We start from the raw sequence: 23,473 nt of genomic DNA on the forward strand, positions 1-23,473 counted from the left end.
ATTTAACATCTTCTTTACTCCTATATAATCTCCCATAATTTAGATCTTGAAAACATTATGATATGAAAACATCCACATTGTGTGCTCTGAGGTAAAGCCAAAACAACAGATTTTCTGCTATTTGATGAAGCTAGTATTACTGTAGGGTTTATTGATATGTAAGTTTCTGTGATAAAAGCAACACAAAGGTCATTGTAGTGAACCCACAGCTTAGTAGAAGTTCTGAATTCATGTACAAATTGAGGCATATTAAAGTAGAAAGTATTAGAATTGCTCCAATTTGTTTAGCTGGATATATGAGCCTATGTACTTTTTCAGAAAGTGATTTTTAGTTACTTGTCTGTCATTTCAGCAGATTTCTTTCACCACTGTAAAGTATTATATGTGATTATTAGGATACATACTTTTAAAATGAACTGTTAGCAGATTTATCTATTAAATATTTTTGGTAAGGTTAATAATAATATACAGGCCAGTATAATTGCATCTATTGTTAAAGTAGTCTAAAATATTTTTAAAACAGAGCAAGGATGAATAGGTGAATCCTATAAAACACTAATTCTAGAAATTTTATTTAGGGATTTGCTTAGACAAATCTTTTTATATATGTTATCATATACCTGTGAGTACATAATAAATACTATTTGATGTTAGTATTGAGATTCACATCTGCTCTTCTTTATTATATTTGTCAGACTTTAAAATTACTTAAGATGTGTAAAAATGAAGCTACTCAGTTATTTTTGACAATATCTGAAGTTAAATAGAACCTCACATTTAAGTTATTAGGCTGAAATGATAGAGTTTTATTACTTTGATGCCCAAACATCAGTAGATACAGTCCTATGGACTTCCTACCCTAATTCTTTGTTGGGATTTGCTGAAGACTATTTGTACCTGAAGGTAACACATACTTGGGTGTTAACCTCTAGTCTGCATTTAAAAGGAATTTTTGATCTTTATAAAAATCAATTAACTGAGAACAAAGCAATGTTAAATTTATGTGTGGATTCATATCCTACCCTATTACTGCTTTTTAAAACTTATTGAAAACTGAAACATACACAAAAATAGAGGAAATCATATGAAGAGAGTTATATGAAACTGGATAAATTGCATATCACCTGTGAGTTATCAACTCATAGCCAACTTGGTTTTCTCTATATGCCTCCCCCTACTCCTGGATTATTTTGAAACAAATCCAAAACATGATTTCATTTCATCCATAAGTATTTCATTATGTATCTCTGAAAGATAAGGATCTTTAAAAACATAAATATCATTCATAGTTTCAAATAGCTAGTCAGTGTTCAGATTTTCCTATTTCTCTCAAAATTCTTTTCACAGTGTATTTGTTGAAACAGGATCCAAATAATAACAACTGTATATTACAATTGGTTGATATATTTCAAATGTCTTTTGATATATAGTTCTCCATTCTTCTCATTTTCTCCCTTTCAAAATATTTATTGAAGAAATTGAGTTGTCTTTGTAGTGCTTCTCACAGTCTGGATTTTGCCAACTGCATCCCCATGTTTAGTGTGTTTTCCTTTTACTTGTATTTTCTATAAACTGGTAGTTAGATTTAAAGCCTTGATCAGATTTAAGTTTTTCTTTTTGGTAAGAGTACCTAATAGGTGTATTTCAGCCAAGAGGCATATATCTGGTTGTCTCTTTTTTCATGAAATTAGCAGCCATTTGGTGATCATTGCCTAGATTTATCATCTCATTATGGGTTGCAAATCATGATATTCTAATTCTAAACTTCCTTATTCATTTGTTAATGGAATATTTCTATAAAGCCATATTTCTCCATAACAATTACTTGGTAATTCTGAAGGACAGTTCTTACAAGGATAGGCAAGATAAAGTCTAGGTTCTTTTCCTTTATTTAGCAGTTTTTAAAATAATGAATTGAAAAATGTAGCATCTTCCAAATGTTTTATAAGCACATGGATTTATATATATTTGAAGTATTAAGTTTTTCTTTAATCGATGTTCATATTGTCCTATCTTTTGTAGGAACTTCCTCAAGTTCTTTTGATTCTATGAGTAGTCATTAATGGTTTTCTTCATGTTATGACAGGATATTCATATTATACATTTTCTGCTCCATATTTCTAAACTGCCATTTCTCTAAGGAGCCCTAGTTTCTTTTAGTAGGAAATGGTATTTAGAAATTACAATCTAGGTATCAGAGGTGTTCCTTGCTACTGGATTGGTCATGATCTCTAGGCCTTTTTAGTGGGCAGAGCTAGAAAATAATTTTCCCTCTTTTTCTTAAGGTATATCCCTTGTGGTATGAATGGATAAATTACTGTGTTTTAAAGTCACTTGAAATAATTCCTCTTTGTGTAGATTTGCCTGTACTTTGATACATAGTTAAGTTCATTTGCTTTTGATATTCAAGGATTGCTGTTTTTAAATGTAATATTGTTTTACAACTATGTTAAGTAGTTACATAGTTCCAAAGTCAAATCTATAAAACAAAAAATATTCAGAGAAATTTAACTTCTGTCTTGGTTCTCTTCCTCTGTACCTACTCCTACAAGTCATTTAAAAAAGTTTTAATTTATGTTTATTTGTCCATCTCTCTGTCCCTCATCTTAGATAAGCATTAGCATACTGTACATACTTTTCTCCACCGTGGGGTTTTTATCTTACAGTATATACCCTGTAGATCATGCTACAGTATGCATTCTCAATGGGGGATATCACCCAAAGGGGGGAAAAGTTTTTTCTTGAAGGGTGAAAAAAACTCTTGGATTTTACAATAGTTTGTGGCCCTCCAAACACCACAGTACATAAACGGATTTACAGTATATCTGTGATATTAAAACTTCATGGGGAGTGATTAGGAATAAAAATGTCTGAAAAGGCTTTTTAGGGGGGCAGTAGTCGAGAAACTGCTCTGTAGCAGTATACAGTGTATTAATCGGTATTCCTCGATTCTTTTAAAAGTGTATAGGGGCTATTATGATATATTTAACTAGCCTTCTGTTGGTCAGCATTTGGGTTGTTTCCATTCCTTTGCAATTACCAACAGTGCTGCAATGAATGTATGTTCTTTTGTCATTTACCAGTGTATCTTTGAGATGGATTCTGAGAAGTCAGATTCCTAGGTCAAAGGCTAATTGCCTATGTAATTTTGCAAGACACTGCCAAATTCCTTTTATGGCAGTGTTTTAGTTTGTAAGAGTGGATATGTTATAAATTAGTTTATTGTGAGATGTTGTCACCATTTATGAGAACCTTATCAGACTTCTAATTAGCTGTGAGAAATATAATTTTCATATTGCAAAAAACAAATTTATGTTATTTCACTTATCAGATTTTTTCTAAAAGTATCACTGCACTACTTACCATATTGTTGTTGTTCATAAAAGAAGAACAACGGATCTGTCTAAAAGGTCACATGCTTTAATTTTTTTAATGTGCTATATCTGGTCATAGTAAAGACAGTTGCTAACATTAAGGGCTTGTTTTTCAAGTAAATGTAGCATAAACTTTTAAAATGTTTTTATAATTAATTATAAATGTTTACATTTAAGATAAATTTCACTTAATTTTTGAAATGCCTTGGACCAACTAGATTACCTAGGTTTCTTCAACCCATTGTTTTTATGAAACTATTAGATTGTTTGGCAAAAATCCCTTTGGATATGACGGTATTCATCCTTAGTGCCCTTCAGAGCAGGAATTAACTACCTGGGACCACTCTTGTCACTTGGACAGTACTTACTTTTTCTAGGGAAAAGGTTCCAAATCTCTTTAGTAATACATGCCCTCACCACCCCCACAACTCTGCCAAAATTAAGAGTCCTGCTCACTTTAACCCTAGCCAGGATCTGCAGGTACTGAAGAGGTGGACTAAAAAGGAACACCATACTTCATGAGAAGAAGTTCCATGGATAGATTATAGCTCAGTGACTTTAGATCTTCACTCATGTGTTCTAATGACTTTAATGGCCTGGGGGATATTGCACAGTAACTCAAACTGATTCTGACAGAAGTTGAGCTGAGTCAGTCTCGCCTATAGTCCTTCAAATATTTATAGGTACCCAGAACAGGGCCTGGTGCATAGTAAGCGCTTGTATTTATTGCATACGTGAATGGCTGGGGAGCTACTGACATTTATATTCAGTAAGTGGTTAATGAGGAAAGGACTTAGAATATCTGAATATTTTGTCTGTGAAAAGCAGACTAAAAAGCAGTCATGAAGTTTTCTAGAACCAAGTTTCCTATAGTATATTTAACTGTTTGGAGGTTAAGATATACAGAGAAAAATAGAATTTGGGAGATGATGTGAAACTGTCGCAGTTATTTTTGTTAAGTTAAAAGACTGTATTTTACTAAAACATCACCTTGTTGCACAAGTACTGTCACTAGAAAAGTTTTGCTGGCGGGTTCCCTTGATCGTAGAGTAAATCTGGGTTTTTAATAAATGAGGTAACATTTCCCTCTTCCTTTGTAGGCATTTGGGATCACAGCTTTGTGAATTAGAAAAACTGATAGATAAAATGATGATTGCAGAATTTTCTACTTATTCTCACAGTGACTTAAATAGACCATTGGAAGATGACTGTCAAATTTTAGAAGAGGTATGTCTTTTGAACTGTAGAATGAAATTGATGTCATTGCTTAGTGTTATTTCCTAACAGCCTTAGTTTAGGACACATTTTCCTCAGGTTATAGTGAGCAAAATTATCTTCAATATCAAGCCTGTGAGACCTATGAAATCTTTGACTAAGTATGTGACTTTAGGAAGTACACAATTGTTTATTATCCTGTGAAATTAGAGAATAAATAATTTTATAGCTTAATTAGAAATGGGAGTTAAAATGAAGTCTTTATATGGCTTACTACCCAAGTTCCAAATATAGATATAGGATGTAGATATAGGATGAATTAACTTATATCCATGTATATGCATGTATTGGAGTGTGTCTTTTATAAAAAGTGATCATTATTATATGATAACTTATCAGTCATTCACATTCACTGAGCACCTATTATGAACATGTTTTATGCATATGCATGTACAAATATATCATATTTGGTAACTTATCTAGTAACTTCTCAATGCTGATTATTGCCAAGAACTTGTAAAGAATCCAAAAAGCCCTGATAGCAGCCTAAGTAGTTAAAGAGATTTTTGTAAATGTTAGCAGTTAATGCTCCACAAATAATCCAGGTCATCATTCCAGTCTTCTAGACCACTAATTAGAAAGCACCGGGCTCATAGAGTATTTATTGGTCATCAGGGTTTCAGAAGAATACTTTCTAGCTACTTACTGAAACTAGACCAAAATATACTCATATTGTTTTGTCCCCAAACCAGCTTCATTTGATCCACTATAGTAGGGTAGGATTTACCTGTTTTAGAATAATGACTCCAAAAATCTGATGACAAGATGCTATGGAAAGGGGTTTTTAAGGCTTTTAGAAAATACCAAAAGGAAGATAGAGATTTGAGGGTCAAACAATAAAACCCTTGACGTTGATTATTCCTACCTCTAAGTGAGATTATTTTGTATTTGAATTTTGACATTGTATACCCTTCTTTTATTTTAACAGGAAAGACTAGTATCTCTTGTATTTGGACTTTTAAAACAAAGAAAACTTAATTTTTTAGAAATATATAGTGAAGAAATGATTATTACAGCAAAGAATATCATTAAACAGGTAATTATACTTTTTTATTTGATATATTTTCATCTAGAATCTTTTGTGAAGTTTATTTTTACATGATCCTGTAATAATACATGCAGTATCATAGTAACATTTTCTCATTTATTAAAAAATTTTTAATATAGAAAAATAGAAGAAAGAAAAACATAGCCCTACCAGTCAAAAAGATTATCACTTTAAGAATATTTCTAGGGCTTCCCTGGTGGCGCAGTGGTTGGGAGTCCACCTGCCGATGCAGGGGACGCGGGTTCGTGCCCCTGTCCGGGAGGATCCCACATGCCGTGGAGCAGCTGGGCCCGTGAGCCATGGCTGCTGGGCCTGTGCGTCCGGAGCCTGTGCTCTGCAGCGGGAGAGGCCACAGCAGTGAGAGGGCCCCGTACCGAAAAAAAAAAAAAAGAATATTTCTAAGCAAAATTGTTACTGGTGTTTATCATTGGTGCTCTCATACTGTATATATAATTTTGAATTGTATTATATATTTCCGTTTGAATCATAACATAAGCATTTGCTCATAAGCCTTCAGAAATATCACTTTTAATGGTTGTATAAAATTCCATCAACATTATGTTAGTTAAACCTGTTTAAGCTTTCCTCTGTGTTAAATATTTAGGTCATTTTCATTTCGGTACTATAAAGAGCACTGTGACAAACATCTTTGGTATGCTTTGGTATAAAGTCTTGTTTGTTTGGTTTCTCATATTTAAGACTATTTTTCTTATAACTGATTCCTGAAGTGGAACTATTGGTCAGAGAGTGAAATGTATTTTTAAATTGTTTGATACATGGAGCTGAATTGCTTTTCTTCTAAAAACATTTTACCAATAGTATATACTTTCACCAGCATTTCTTCTTACTCTGATCTCTAAGAAATTATAATTGTAAACTAAAATCTATTTGTTTTTTTTTTTAGTCTTCCCTGATTTTTTTCCCAAGCTAATTGGTATTTATTACAACACAATTGGCATAAAGTGATAAAGTGGAATTGTCAAACATTTTACATCTGCATTACTTTTAGAAATTAAAAGAAAAAGCTTACTATCTACAATGCTATCAAAGTTTCAGTATTTGTCATCTACTCATTAGAAAGTAGATATATATTTTAAGGTTATTTCAGTTTTAAAGATGTGAAATTCAAGTTGCCGCTATATTTCATGAGATACAATTTTTTTCCATAAGCATTTTTTTTTTTACCTCTTTATTGGAGTACAATTGCTTTACAATGTTGTGTTAGTTTCCTCTGTACAACAAAGTGAATCAGCTATATGTATACACTTGCCTGATTTTTGTTTTGACTTTTTCTATTCAGATAAATCTCATTCTCTGAACTTTAGTTTTTCTGTATGTGAAAAAGAACAATTTTGAATGAATTTCTTAGGCTTAATTGATCATCATCATTAGGTTGAATGTACATTTCTTAGTTTTTAATGTTTAAATAAAACAAGCAAGAAAAATGTTACAATCGCCCCATCTTTTACCTCTTTCAAACATTGACTAAAGCACCATATTTTAAAATTATCACTGCCACTTCCAAAACTTGTTGGTATATTATAGCTTAGCAATTCTACTTCTAGGTAATTTACCCAACAGAAATTCATACCTAGGCTCACCAAAGACAGCACATGCATTCCATGGCAGCATATTTGTAATAAAAAACCAGAAAAACACAAATGTTATCATCAGTAAAAAAGATAAATAGAATTGTAGCATATTTACAACATTGAATACTATACAGCAATGAGAATGAATAAACTACATGGAACAACATGGATATTCACATACATAAGGTGGAGCCAAAGAAGCCAGACACGGAAGAGTACACACTGTATGATTCCACTTACGTAAAATTCAAACACGGGCAAAATTAATCTGTGGTGTTAGAAATCAGGATAGCAATGTCTTTTGGGAGGAAGTAGTGACCAGGAGGGGAGCAGGAGGGGCTTACTGGTAATATTCAATTTCATAATCTGAGTTCTGGTTAAATAGGTGCACTCCATTTGTAAAAACATATTGAGCTATAAACATAATTTGTACAGTTTTCTGTATGTATATTATACTTTTAAACAGTTTTTTAAAACTGCTCTGTTTTAATTCCTAGACTTCTAAAGTCTGAGCATTTATTTTTTAAAACCTTAAACTGTTGCACGTGTTGCAAGGAAGTGTGACCTCCAAAATGAATTTCTTTTGGAATTTTAGTATGGGGCTTATACCATGTCCTAAGTATTATAGTTCTATGGGGGTTTTGTGTGTGTGCGTGTGTGTTTGTGTGTGTTGTGTGTGTATTTGTGTGTGAACAGTTTTAAATAGTAGGAAATTGTGATTAATACAGTTCAAGCATACCCTGGAATAATTATTTAATAGGGTAAAGGTAATGCTGCAGTTTTTTAAACACCTTGAGGTGTAAGAGACAGGAGAAGTTTGGTCAAATAATTATAGTCATTGAGGCCCTTATTAATATACAAATGAACATGTAGTACTTAAAGTTCTAAAGACATTAATCAAATTTTTTTTCTTAAATTTTGCAGTGTGTGATTAATAAAGTTTCACAAATAGAAGACATAGACACAGATGTTGTCTTGAAGTAAGTATAAATATTAAGTTGGGGTTACCAGTCAGGGAAAAGATAACGCATTCAAATAATCTAAGGAGGATTTAGTTCAGGAATTATTTGCTAAGGTGTGGGTAGAGTGTAGGAAAATCACAAGTGATAGTGCAGTACCTTTAAGGGACAAAGAAAGAGAGCAGTTAATGGAATTCAGGAGAAGAAGATGTAAGTAGCTGAAAAAAAAAAGTCTTTTAGTAGTTGAAGTGATCTTCAGTGGAGGGAGGCAGTCATCCTGAGGTAACCCCTCAGGGATGGAGACGGACTATTAGCACCTTTCCTCCTTTCAGTCTTATGTAAGGGCTCCTCACTGACCAAGCCCAGCAGGTCAGCCTCCCAGGGCAGAGAGAGGGTGGAGAGGATACAACGTCATATGGAGGGTGGAAATTGAAGAGGAATAGCGGTGTTAAATTTAAATTATTTAGCTATATAATTAAAACCCAGTTAGCTTTGAGAAGTTTGAGTACATGATTTTGAATTGCCCATGTCTATAATTTTTTGTTTTCCCCTTGAAATACCTATTCTTATTTTAAGGAGAACAGTGATAAATATTTTATGACTATGAATTTCTTGTTCATATAGGTATCTAAACTTTATTAACTGGTCTAAGATATGAATAGTAATATGGACAACTGTAAAACTTCTCTGGGTCAGACTCATAGAATGAGGATTGTGGAGTTTTAATTTCCACACTATTACCTAGTGAAAGCTCAGCTTCAGAATTAATTGAAGCAATCCTAATAATGCAGGGATCACTAGTAGTTGGAAAAATTAAGTTACTGGACCTTTGCTAAAAGCCCTATATACATGGAGAGTCAGTTATTTTTAATATTTTACTTCCCTAGGGAATTTTCTCAACTTAGAGAACATCCTATATCTCAAGTGTATAGGAGTATCTTTTGAGAATAAAGTCCTAGGTGTAGCAGCGTTAATTAAAAATTTGAAGTAATAAGTCATTGTAGTACTCTAAAATATCTTTATGGAATTCTATTTTTTTATTAATTTTTAATCTTAAAGTTGATTGATGTCAGTTATAAAAATATTGGCTGTACTATTATGTATTGTAATATTTAGTATATATATAATATATATGTAACTAACACAATATTGGCTAATACTTACATAGCACTGTGCATTTTTCTGAGTACTTCGTATTAACTCAGTTTATATTCACAGCTACCATATAAGGTAGGTTCTACCCATTTAAAATGAGAAAATTAGATCATGGAGGAGTTAAGTCATTTGTCCAGAGTCACCCAACTAGTAAGTAGCAGGGCTGGAACTTGAACCAAGGCATTGTGGCTTAAGAGCCCATGCTCTTAGCCACCATGCCACATGATCCTTCATATATGGAAGAGTACTTTTTAGTTTGTAGTTAGAAAAGTAGGTTATTAAGTTTATTAGGGGAGATGTTATGTTTCTATTTTTATTTTTTTTAACATTTTTATTGGAGTATAATTGCCTTATAATGGTGTGTTAGTTTCTGCTTTATAACAAAGTAAATCAGTTATACATATACATATATCCCCATATCTCTTCCCTCTTGCATCTCCCTCCCTCCCACTGTCCCTCTCCCACCCTTCTAGCTGGTCACAAAGCACCTAGCTGATCTCCCTGTGCTATGCAACTGCTTCCCACTATCTGTTTTACGTTTGGTAGTGTATATATGTCCATATATACACTACCACTCTCTCACTTTGTCTCAGCTTACCCTTCCCCCTCCCTGTGTCCTCAAGTCCATTCTCTAGTAGGTCTGTGTCTTTATTCCCGTCTTGCCCCTTGGTTCTTCATGACTATTTTTTTTTTTTTTTAGATTCCATATATATGTGTTAGCATACAGTATTTGTTTTTCTCTTTCTGACTTACTTCACTCTGTATGACAGACTCTAGGTCCATCCACCTCACTACAAATAACTCAATTTCGTTTCTTTTTATGGCTGAGTAATATTCCATTGTATACATGTGCTACATCTTCTTTATCTGTTCATCTGTCGATGGACACTTAGGTTGCTTCCATGTCCTGGCTATTGTAAATAGAGCTGCAATGAACATTGTGGTACATGACTGTTTTTGAATTATGGTTTTCTCAGGGTATATGCCCGATAGTGGGATTGCTGGGTCGTATGGTAGTTCTATGTGTAGTTTTTTAAGGAACCTCCATACTGGCTGATTTTAAGGAATCTCCATAGTGGCTGTATCAATTTACATTCCCACCAACAGTGTATGAGGGGTTCCCTTTTCTCCACACCCTCTTCAGCATTTATTGTTTGTAGATTTTTTTTTTTTTTGAAATTATATGATTTTTTTTTTTTTTTATAAATTTATTTATTTATTTTTGGCTGTGTTGGGTCTTCGTTTCTGTGCGAGGGCTTTCTCCAATTGCGGCGAGTGGGGGCCACTCTTCATCGCGGTGCGCGGGCCTCTCACTGTCGCGGCCTCTCTTGTTGAGGAGCACAGGCTCCAGATGCGCAGGCTCAGTAGTTGTGGCTCACGGGCCTAGTTGCTCCGCGGCATGTGGGATCTTCCCAGACCAGGGCTCGAACCCGTGTCCCCTGCATTGGCAGGCAGATTCTCAACCACTGCGCCACCAGGGAAGCCCGTTTGTAGATTTTTTGATGATGGCCATTCTGACCGGTGTGAGGGGATACCTCATTGTAGTTTTGATTTGCATTTCTCTAATGATTAATGATGTTGAGCGTTCTTTCATGTGTTTGTTGGCAATCTGTATATCTTCTTTGGAGAAATGTCTGTTTAGGTCTTCTGCCCATTTTTGGATTGGGTTGTTTGTTTTTTTTGATATTGAGCTGCATGAGCTGCTTATAAATTTTGGAGATTAATACTTCGTCAGTTGCTTCATTTGCAAATATTTTCTCCCATTCTGAGGGCTGTCTTTTCATCTTGTTTATGGTTTCCTTTGCTGTGCAAAAGCTTTTACGTTTCATTAGGTCCCATTTGTTTATTTTTATTTCTGTTTCTCTAGGAGGTGGGTCATAAAGGATCTTGCTGTTATTTATGTCATAGAGTGTTATTCCTAAGTTTTCCTCTAAGAGTTTGATAGTGTCTGGCCTTACATTTAGGTCTTTAATCCATTTTGAGTTTATTTTTGTGTATGGTATCAGGGAGTGTTCTAATTTCATTCTTTTACATGTAGCTGTCCAGTTTTCCCAGCACCACTTATTGAAGAGGCTCGTTTATTAAGGGAGATTTTATGTTTCTATTTTTATTCCAGAATATATCTTTTCCATATTTAACCAAAATTAGTTTATTTCTCTATGCTTTTTCATCGAATGGTCATGAAGCATGTTCCATGGAATTACTACATGATAAGATTCATAAGTCAGTGTACTTGACTAGTCTTAGAGATGTTTAAACAAGGAGAAGTTGCTTAGTAATTGACATCTTCATCTCAATTTTAGCTAGGTATCTAGATTAAATTGCGTTTTATTATTCTTTTGTTGCTAGTATTTAGTGTAGTTTCCTCCAGTGTGTAGATAACACCATGTTGGCCTGAAGACAGTCATTATTTTTGTTTGAATTTTTTTTTCTAGGCTTGCAGATCAGATGAGAATGTTGAATTTTCTTCAGTGGTTTGATCTGCTAAAGGATATTTTCTCTAAGTTTACAATTTTCCTACAGAGAGTTAAGGTAAGCTTATGTGTTTATCAGTTTGTCCAAAATATCCCTAAAGTTAAGTCATCTTTCTAGATATGAAAATTAGAATAAAACAAAATTTCTTTGTTTCTGTAATTTTTCTAAAGGGTTTTAAATTAGATTTGAAGTGCTTCAGAGTATTTTGATACCTTTTTATAATTTTGGATGATATGTTTTATTTTAAAAGAAATATGTTGCTAACTTGGCATTAAATATTATACAGTAATATTTCCTTTTGTGATTTTGTGATGCTTGAGTCTCTGTAGATTACCTAGAATTACAATATTGTGAAACACTCAAAAATCTATCCCAAACCACTTAATTTTTCTAGGAATTTAATGTTGATGTAATGGTATTTTTAAACATATGGTTCATATTTAAATTGCTGTACTAATGTTCTTTATTGCAGGGTTTTTTTTCATTTTTCAATCTGGAATCCATTCATGTATTATGCATTGCATTTAATTACTTTGTCCCTTTAGTCAAACAACTTAATTTTAATCCAGTCATTATAAGGAAAAGAACACATGCCACACAGCATTTTTCAGAAGAAAAAATGTCACAGACTCTAATACATGTTGGTTGGGATTACCAACATGTCATAACTGTGTTTTAATAAGACAGTCATTAGGAATTACTGAGTATAACAGACTGTTTGTGAAATGTGATATTCTTTGAATTATCAGGTGTCAATATTGTATTTATGTCCTAGTTAACATCCATGGCATCTCCTGAGTTTCATGTTAAAAATGATCTGAGGGACTTTGGTACTTATCTGTGATATGACTTCCTTATTGACATTGACATGCTCTAAGTCACATACATAAGCTTTCCAGTCAGAGTGGGAAAAGTTTTATAAAATGTGATTCACTATACTTAATTCAGACTCCTACCAAAATGTTGATCCTATCCATTGATAGTGATACATAGGAAACCTTTATCTGTGGATTGCATAGTAACGAGGCCTTGTTTTCACTTTTTCTTATATTCCTACCATGACCTTATCACACACAGGTCTGGATATATAGAACTCCTACAGTGCATAGTTAGAACTGGCCAACTTTTTGCCAGTTATTTTTAAGTAGCTATCTTTTAGGTTCTATATCAGTTAAACTAAGCCACATTATTATTTGATGTATCTACAATATGGGAACAGTGATTTGTCCTAATTGTAGCTTCTTATTTTCACATTTAGGCCACTTAAACTAATACTGTTGTAAAACATCTTTGAAAATGATGTTTAATCTTTAAATATAGTACTTTTTTCTTTGAAAAAGTTTGTGGTTCCTTGAGGGCATGATTTTGCTGAAAAATAATGTTAATTACAGCTGTTCATTTTTAATGAAGAATTTTTAAATAACTACAGATTGGAAAGAACCATGATGCCTAACAATAGAGGAACGGTAAAATAAGTTATGCCTGGTGTATTCACTATCATGGAATATCATGCAGGCAAGGATTTTTAATGATTGAAGAAAATGCGTGCATTATAACGTTAAGTTAAAAAGCAAGACAGAGACCTACTTAAATATATAGTCTGCTCTTAGCTGTGTTAGAAAGATTTTTTTACCTCTTCATCTCCATAGACCAAAGAGATAGCTTGTCTTTTTAGTGGTTATCTTTAGGTGGTAGTATTATGTATAACTTAAATTTGTGATTCATTCTTTTCTGTTTTTCCTAAGTTTTCTACAAAAAGAGGTATTACTTTTTTTTAGTTGAACTATAGTTGATTTACAATGTTGTGTTAGTTTCTGGTATACAGCAAAGTGATTCAGTTATACATATATATATTCTTTTTCCTATTCTTTTCCATTATAGTTTATTACAGGATATTGAATATAGTTCCCTGTACTATACAGTAGGACCGCTGTTTATCTATTTTATATATAGTAGTTTGTATTTGCTAACCCCCAAATCCTAATTTATCCCCCCGCCTGACGCACCACCACCACCCCCTCAGCTCTTTCCCCTTTGGTAACCATAAGTTTGTTTTCTATGTCTGTGAGTCTATTTCTGTTTTGTAAATAAGTTCATTTGTATCCGTTTTTTTAGATTCTACATATAAGTGATATCATGTGGTATGTGGTATTTGTCTTTCTCTTTCTGGCTTACTTCACTTAGTATGATAATCTCTAGGTCCATCCATGTTGCTACAAATGACATTATTTCATTCTTTCTTACGGCTGAGTAATATTCCATTGTATATATGTACCACATCTTCTTTATCCATTCATCTGTCGATGGACGTTTAGGTTGCTTCCATGTCTTGGCCGTTGTAAATAGTACTGCTATGAACATTGGGTTGCATGTATCTCTTTGAATTAGAGTTTTCTCTGGATATATGCCCAGCAGTGAGACTGCTGGATTATATGGTAACTCTATTTTTAGTTTTTTAAGGAACTTCCATACTGTTCTCCATAGTAGCTGTACCAATTTACATTCCCACCAACAGTGTAGGAGGGTACCTTTTTCTCCACACTCTCTCCAGCATTCACTATTTGTAGACTTTTTGATGATGGCCACCCTGACTGGTGTAAAGTGACACCTCATTGTGGTTTTGGTTTGTAGTTCTCTAATAATTAGTGATAGTGAACATCTTTTCTGGTGCCTGTTGGCCATCTGTATGTCTTCTTTGGAGAAAATGTCTATTTAGATCTTCTGCCCATTTTTTAATTGGGTTGTTTGGGTTTGTTTTTTTTTTTTTGATATTGACCTGTGTGAGCTGTTTGTATATTATGGAAATTAATCCCTTGTCAGTTGCACCATTTGCAAATATTTTCTCCCAGTCCATAGGTTGTCATTTCATTTTGTTTATGGTTTCCTTTGCTGTGCAAAAACTTTTAAGTTTAATTAGGTCCCATTTGTTTATTTTTGTTTTTATTTCCATTACTCTAGGAGACAGGTCCCCCAAAATATTGCTGTGATTTACAACATGTCAAAGACTGTTCTGCCTATGCTTTCTTCTAGGAGTTTTACAGTATCTGGTCCTACATTTAGTTCTTTAATCCATTTTGAAGTTTTTTTTTTTTTTATATGGTGTTAGAGAGTGTTCTCGTTTCATTCTTTTACATGTAGCTATCCAGTTTTCCCACCACGACTTGTTGAAGAGACTGTCTTTACTCCATTGTATATTCTTGCTGTATTTTGCCCTTTGTTGTAGATTAATTGACCATGAGTGCATGGGTTTATTTCTGGGCATTAATTGTATTTTGTATTTTTATTAGAATTCTTGTTTATTGTTTATATCCCATAGTGTAAGATGATTTGTATAGTTAAAAAAGAAAATAATCCTTAAATGCAAGCTTACATTCTTTTTTAAGAAATTTTTAACTCTTAAGTTTTCAATTTATTACGTGGACAAATAATTCTGGACTATCATTTTAAAGACTTATCAATATGGTTACCAGATTGTTTCATTCATTATTCTCAAGACTGGAAAAATTTATTTTAGCGGTTCTGGTCTTTGAACATGAACTTGACTGTAAACTGCTGCAATATGAAAGTTCAGAGAATAAATCGCATACCTACTGTTGAATCTACTATATATTGTAAAATCTTCTGGCATCCTTAAGCAAGAATGGCTCTGGTCTTGGAAAAAAATAATCAGCAAACCTTTAAAACTGTAGGTATGGTGAAAACAGTGAAGAAGAACCCTTAAGAGAACACCTGATACACTGGATATGGAAAGTTTATTGTATTAGCTAAGATGTTGTCAGTTAAAAGGGACAGAGTATTCAAATGAAACTAATTTAAACAATAAAAGAAATGCATTGGCTTGGGGAACTTAAAATAGTCCAAAACGAGGATAGGCTTCAGTTATGACGCGGTCATGGTTTTCTCGCTTAGTTTCTCTGTTTTAATTCACTTCTACCTCCTCTTTGTTGGCTTCACCTTCAAAGTAACCAACCTAATTATAGCAAAATGGCTATGTATAACAGTTTTAGGTCTTCCACATTTGTATACTCTACTTCCTAAAACAAGATTTTTTCTTCTTCAATCATCAAAGTCCTTGGTTTTAATCCACTGGGCTGATTTAGGTTACTGTGGTCAGGACAGTGCTGTGCACTGCTTGCTTTGGGTCTGGATTTTCTTCTCACTTATGAACTAATCCTGTGGCAAGGAGGTTGGGAGTATACTGTGTGGGATACGTAGGACTAACACCTGAAGCCGGAAGGTGGACTCAGTTTTGCATAGCTGTATTCCTATGGGGGAGGTATAGAATAGTTGTTGGGGAGAAAAAGACTATGTCCAAAGACCGTGACCATTTTTTATTAAAAAATTTTTTAAGAAAGAAAATCATCAAGAGAGAAGAGATAAGGAAGAAGAAAGGCAAAATGAAGATGGGGGAGAAAGCACATCAAGATTAAGACGGGACAGTAGTGAGGATTAAAAGCAGCAGTGGAGGAGTGTAGCAAGGAGCAAGTTTGTGACAATAGAGAAGTTACTGATTAATGGAGAAAGAAAATATGCAGTGTCCACAGACACTCGAAGGCTCAGAATCTCTCATATACTGTATAGAATATTGTATCACTTAGAGTGCATTTAGTTCCAAGTAACAGGAAACACAGAGTGTTTTAAACAATTAAGGGGGTTTATTAGTTCACATAACTGAAAAATAACCATAGGTAGGTCAGCCTTTAGGTGCTTGATAGAGAGGTTGAAGATGTTATCAAGCCTTGGTTTTGTTTCTCTGTGTTTCTCTCAGTCTGTCTTCTGTGTATCTTCTTTAGCTTTAAGCTCAGGTGGTTCCATTAGTTGATTGGACTAGCTTAGACCCTTATCCTATCTTTGGAGACTTAAAGTTGGAGTCTGCTTGCCTAGAACCATGTAGATCCTAAAAAAGAAATCAAGAGTTTTAAGAAAGGAGCAACAAATTACAAGAACGCAACCATGAATGTTAAAGTAGGAATGCAGCCCCTGTTTCTTAGTAGTCCATGAAGACATTGACTTACATAAATTTACTCTTAATTCATCTAGCTTTCAGTATTTATTAAGTACCTCCTATGTGCCCAGTACTTACTATTCTAGGCAGTAGGATATAATATCTCATGGAGCTAACATTGCAGTGGAAAGAGACCTAGAATTAAAAAAATAAAAAGATAGTGGTAACTGTTATTTTAAAAAAACTGGTTAATGAGATAGGGTTGCTGGAAGGAGTCATAGGAGGCTTCTTTTTTTGTTGTTTTTGATTCAGTTTTATTTATTTATTTATTTTATTTTTTTGCCGTGCGGCATGAGGGACCTTAGTTCCCCTACCAGGGATCGAACCCGTGCCCCCTGCATCGGGAGCACGGAGTCTTAACCACTGGACCACCAGGGACGTCCCGGAGGCTTCTTGAGGAAGTGACAGTTGTGCAGGAACCTGAGTGATGAGAAGGAAACATGTATGCAAACATCAAGGTGAAGAACATTCCAGGCAGAGGAAACAACAAAGGCACTGAGATGGGAACAGTGGAATTTAGAAGAATAGGAAGAGAACCAGAATGTCTGGAGAGCAGTGAATGAGTGAGAAAATGGTGTAAGATGAGGAGAGAGAGATGGATTTAATGGTAGGTACGGTAAGGAATACGGATTGTTTTTTCCTTTTAAGAAAGCACAGCAGGACTTCCCTGGTGGTGCAGTGGTTAAGAATCCGCCTGCCAACGTAGGGGACATGGGTTTGATCCCTGGTCTGGGAAGATCCCACACATCGCGGAGCAACTAACCCCGTGCTCCACAACTACTGAGCCTGTGCTCTAGAGCCCGCGAGCCACAGCTACTGAAGCCCATGCGCCTAGAGCCCGTGCTCCTCAACAAGAGAAGCCACTGCAACGAGAAGCCCGTGCACCACAACAAAGAGTAGCCCCCACTCGCCGCAACTAGAGAAAGCCCGTGCACAGCAGTGAAGACCCAATGCAGCCAAATCAATTAATTAATTTTAAAAAAAACCCAGTGAATATTTGTTGCATAGATGATTGGATACTGGTTGCTCTGTTCCAAACACCCCCCTTTAAAAAAAATAGAAAAGAAAGCACATCAATCAACGAATATGATCCTCTGATAGGCAAGTTATGTTTAGTGTAACCTATTTAAGAAGTTAGAGAAATATGCAGTATATTTTAGGGAGATTTCCATTTACAAAATTAATTTGTAAATGGAGCCCTATGTCTAAGCTTTAGGGAACCCATCTCTCTTGAGCAATTCTTTTTCACAATTCACCTTTACTGTGTAATAAAAGAAATTCTGATATGCATGACCTTGACTCATTTGTAAGATGTTCAAAAGTACATACACAGAGTTCACTTTTGGAACCTTTAGGTAGAAAATATTTTAAATCCTTTAAAAATGTACCCTGTTTTCTTGTAGGCAACGTTAAATATCATTCACAGTGTTGTTCTCTCAGTTCTTGACAAAAACCAAAGGACTAGAGAATTGGAGGAGATTTCGCAGCAGAAGAATGCTGCAAAAGACAATTCACTGGACACAGAGGTGGCTTATTTAATCCATGAAGGCATGTTTATAAGCGATGCATTCAGTGAGAGTGAATTAACACCTATAGCAATTGACACTACCTCTCAAAGAAATGCATCTCCAAATAGTGAGCCCTGCAGCAGTGATTCGGTATCCGAACCAGAATGTACTACTGATTCTTCATCCAGCAAAGAGCAGACATCATCATTGGTTACTCCAGGAGCTGTGGATATTATGTGAGTATGGTGACTGCTGCCAAGTTAACAAGATTTTGAGTCATCTTATTAATCGTTCCAATAAGATTGGTTATTCAGTTTATTGAGAAACCGTGTACACTTTGGTCTTTTGGAATTTAACAAAAATAAATTAATTTTCTGAAACATGTATCTTTTTGAAAATGTATACAAGGTAAGGAGGTGAGCATTGGAAGTAATTGAGAATTGTAGAATTTTAAGGCTGGGAAGGAACCATTTAATTAAATGCCCTCAATTTGGAGAGTTTAGATGACTTATTTAAAGTCATTAGTGGCAGAACCTGTCCTGGAACTCAGGTCAGTATTTCCTTGGTTATGTTTCTTTCTTTTACTATGTCACCTTTGTATTTTGTATATAGTGAAAATCTGTTTGATTTACAATTTTCAGTTTTTCAGACATGAATTTCCAAGTGGGTCACACTATCTTTTTTTTTTTTTTCACTCTTTATTAGCTCCCCTCCGGACTCTTTTTTAATATTACTTTTTTAAACTTATTTTGAAATAATTTCAGATTTACAGAAAAGTTGTCAGCATTGTACAAAAAACTCTCATATATCCTTCACCTTGCTTCCCCAGTTAATGGTTTACCACATTGCCCTCTTTCTCCCTTCCTCTCTCTTTCTCACTCTCTTTTCGTCTCTCCTTTCTTTGTCTCTCATGTTAAAATTTTTCTCAATCATTTGACAGTAGGCTGCAGACTTGATGTTCCAAACACTTCAGTGTATATTTCCTAAATACAATAACACTCTCTTAAATAACTACAGTATACCAATTAAAATCAAGAAAACATTGCTGCATTATTACCATCTAATGCAAGACCCCATTCAAAGTTCACCAGTTGTCCCAATAATGTTCTGAATAGGAAGAACAAAAATAAAACAGCCAATACAATCTTTCTGGTCCAAGAACATTGTTTGTATTTTGTTATTATTAAGAATGATAAGAATTCAGTACTTTTGTTCATTTTGATGTAAGTCGGCTTATAGCCCAGGAGCTTATAAAGGTTGCAGTTATAGTGTAAAGTCAGCTATAATACCTCCCCCTCCCCACCATAAGTCAATCAATCAAACTCTGAACTACATATTAATAAAATTTTTTCTTCTCTGTTCTGGCTTATATTTTCACATTTATTAGTTAGGGTTCAGTCTAAAACTGCTGTTAAAAGAGATGTAAAAACATCTGTAGCTTAAACAATATAGAATTTTGTTTCTCTCCTGTAACAATTCAGAGGTAGGAGGTCCAGAGCTAAGAAGGTAGCTCTACCATCTCTGTGTAGCTTCCCTCTGTGTCTTAGGAGGTTTTATCATCTCATTTCAATCTGTAGCAGCAGGAAGGAGAGGAGAAAGGCTGGTACTCTCCTTACTTTTTTGTTTTGTTTTAACCTTTTAATTGGAATGTGATGCACATATAGGGAAATGGACCAGTTATAAGTGTTCAGCTCAATTTATTATAACAAAATGAACACCCTGGTGTAATCACCAAGTTTAAGAGAACATTACCAGCTCTCTAGAAGCCCCCCCGCCACTATGCTTTCACTTTTCCCCCCCAAAAAACATTAAAACTATTGGTTTTTCCAGGTTTTAAACTTTATATAAATGGAACCATAAATGGAATCATGTTCTTTAGTCTTTAATTTCTTTCATTCCACATTATATTTGTGATATTTTTCTAAGTAGTTGCATGCAGCAGTAGTTTATTTGTGCATAAATATTCCACTTCTGACTACACCACAATGTATTTATCATTCTGTTGATGAAATTTGGATTATTTTCAGTTTGATTGTTGTGAACATTCTTGTAGATGTCTTCAGTGTACATGACATAAGTATTTCTGTTGAATATATACCTAGGAATGAATAAGTATTGTGAATAGCCAGTTTAACTAATGCCAAACAATTTCCCAAAGGATTGTACTCCTTTACAATCCTGTCAGCTGTGTGGAAGCATTCCTATCACTCCATATCTTCATTCACTCTTGGTATTGTCAGTCTTTTACATTTTAGACATTTTAGTGGATATGTCACAGGTATAGTAGTTTAAATTTTTATTTCCCTGATGATTGGTAAGAGGGCACTTTTCATATATTTATTGGCTGTTTGGATATCCTCTTCTGTGAAGGCCCTATTCAAATCCTTTGCCCACTTCTCTATTGGTTTGGCTTTTATTTCTTATTGATTTATGGGAGTTCTTTATGTAGTCCCAACACAGTCCTTCGTCATTTGTCCATACTGCAGATATCTTCTCCCACTCTGTGGGTTGACTTTTCACTCTCTTATTGGGGTCTTTGGTGAACAAAAGTTCTTAATTTTAATATCTTACAATTCAATCTTTCCTTTTATGGTTTGTGCTTTTTTGTGTGTCCTATTTAAGAAATCTTTCCCTAACCTAAGACTTTGATGATATTCTCTTATGTTTTTTTTTGGAAGCTTTGTTGCTGTCCCTTTCACATTTAGATCCACAATCCATCTGGAATTGATTTTTGTGTATAGTGTGAGGTTGTTGTCTTTTTCCTCATGTGGATATCTTTTTAACTTCACACCATTTATTGAAAAGACTGTCTTACCCGTGGCTCTATAGTGCCACTCTTGTCTTAAATTAAATATTCATATATGTATGAGTCTGTTTCTAGATTCTGTTTTGTTACTTGTCTGCTTTGCACCGGTACCATTAAGTAAAATTGTATTAGTTATGATCGCTTTTTTTTTTTTTTTTTTTTTTTTGCGGTACGTGGGCCTCTCACTGTTGCGGCCTCTCCCGTTGCAGAGCACAGGCTCCGGACACGCAGGCTCAGAGGCCATGGCTTACAGGCCCAGCTGCTCCGTGGCATGTGGGATCCTCCCTGACCGGGGCACGAACCCGCGTCCCCTGCATCGGCAGGTGGACTCTCAACCACTGCGCCACCACGGAAACCCTATGATCACTTTTTAATTAGTCTTAATATCTGGTCATTTCTCCTACCTTTTATTCTTCTTCCAGTATGCCCTATTTATGTTGCAAATCCATATACATTTTAGGATTTGTTAGTCCCCTGTTGCTTTCACATAAATTTGTTCATGTTTTATCCTTTCTTTCCTTTTAAGAGCATAGTTCAGAATTTGCAGTCCCACATCCTAGTGGCTAGAATATTATCACATGTCTATATCTAGCTGTAAGAGAGGCTTGAGAAATAGTTGATAGCTTGTTGGCTATTTGATAGCTAAAACTATTATGGCAGAAGTGAGAAACGATATTAAAAGATAGCTAGAAATCAGCTGTACTATTTGAGATTCCTTTAAATCAAATGCAGCCTCATAGTTTTTATCCCTCCCCTCCCACCTCCATTGTGGCTTACTATACACTCTGGAGCTTCTCTGGCTTTCCACAATAGCATGCTGCCATAGCATGATACCAGAGGTTCTGTAGGTAGTTTCTTCTGTGTTTCATAGGCACATAAATGTCCGGGAACTACCCACCCCCAAGGGGCAATGGATTGATTGAGTATATTTATACACGTGACCCTAACTAGTTCTTTCTTGTATCAAGTGTTTTTGCAGTATGTAATTGTGTCATAGATGCAGTACATGCAGAAATGATGTCTGATTTTTTATCTATGTTAGTGGTAGATTTTCCATATTTTTTTACATTATCAAAATAGTCTACAACTTTGTAAGTTTATTCCAATGCAGACATGGGCACAAAAGAGTAAATAATTTCCCATGCAGGAAATGGGAAAGGAAAAATAATGGAAAGGATTAGAAAGTTTTGTAGGTTTAAAAAATTTTTTATTTTAAATTAAATTGTGGTTAAAATAAAAACATATAAAGTTTACCATCTTAGCCATTTCTAAGTGCACAACAGTCCAGTAGTGGTAAATATATTCACACTGTTGTACAGCCAATCTCCAGATCTTTTTCTTCTTGCAAATGTGAAATCCAATGCACATTAAGCGACAACTCCCCATTTCCTTCCCTACCAATCCCCTGGCAACCACTCTTCTACTTTCTGTCTCCATGAGTTCAACTACTCTAGGTACTTCATATAAGTGGAATCATACAGTATTTGTCCTTTTGTTTAGCATATTATGTTTAAGGTTCATCTATGTTGTAGTATGTGTCAGAATTTCCTTCTTTTTATAGGCTTAGTAATATTCCATTGTATGTATATACCACATTTTATCTGTCAGTGGACTCTTGGATTGCTTCCATCTCTTGGCTGTTATGAATAGTGCTACTGTGAACATGGGTGTGCAAATATATCTCTTTGAGATCCTGCTTTCAGTTCTTTTGTGTACATAGCCAGAGGTAGAATTACTGGATCATGTTTGTGAGGTTTTGTTTTTTGCTTTTCCGTATTAACGTGAAAGAGATCCATTAGACTTAAATTTTTTAAAATCTTTTTAAAAAGCAAAATTACAAACAAATAAATGATTTTTTTAGAAAACCAAACATCCCAGGTTTTTGGATTGTCACCCTACTTTCTTAAAGACTTAAGTTGGTTTTTTTTTTGCTATTTCCTGTTTATATCTTTGTGAATTGGTGGCGTATTGGTAAGAGTTCCAAATTCTTAATCATTCCCTTACGTAGGGGCAAATTTTAGAAATCCTTCAGAAAATCGAATTTACAATTGTAATAAAATTTTAACTTTGAAATTTAAGCAAACAGTTTTATGGGAGCTGGAATTGAAATAGCACTTGGACTGTTTATATAGAAGGAAATGTTGCAGTAGAAGAAGCTTATCAGATTAGAAATAGAATTAGACTAATTCTGGGTTCTAGTCCCACCCTCTTAACCTTGTGACCTTGAGTAGATCACTTAAACTTTCAAGATTCAGTATCCTCATCTGTAAAGTAGA

General features: G+C 34.5%; 1 protein-coding gene across 2 annotated transcripts in view; it reads left to right on the forward strand.

The window, feature by feature from the left end:
• Window positions 1-23,473, forward strand: part of VPS54 (VPS54 subunit of GARP complex) — a 76,689-nt gene that overhangs the window by 22,139 nt on the left and 31,077 nt on the right. For both annotated transcript variants that reach the window (XM_065890886.1, XM_065890887.1), the window contains exons 7-11: window positions 4,475-4,601; window positions 5,578-5,685; window positions 8,214-8,269; window positions 11,839-11,935; window positions 18,287-18,627. In XM_065890886.1, the coding sequence (XP_065746958.1) occupies window positions 4,475-4,601; window positions 5,578-5,685; window positions 8,214-8,269; window positions 11,839-11,935; window positions 18,287-18,627 (729 nt within the window). The remainder of the gene's footprint in view (window positions 1-4,474; window positions 4,602-5,577; window positions 5,686-8,213; window positions 8,270-11,838; window positions 11,936-18,286; window positions 18,628-23,473) is intronic.

Source organism: Phocoena phocoena, chromosome 14 (assembly GCF_963924675.1).
Source record: "Phocoena phocoena chromosome 14, mPhoPho1.1, whole genome shotgun sequence".
In the NCBI taxonomy this organism is placed as follows: domain Eukaryota; kingdom Metazoa; phylum Chordata; class Mammalia; order Artiodactyla; family Phocoenidae; genus Phocoena; species Phocoena phocoena.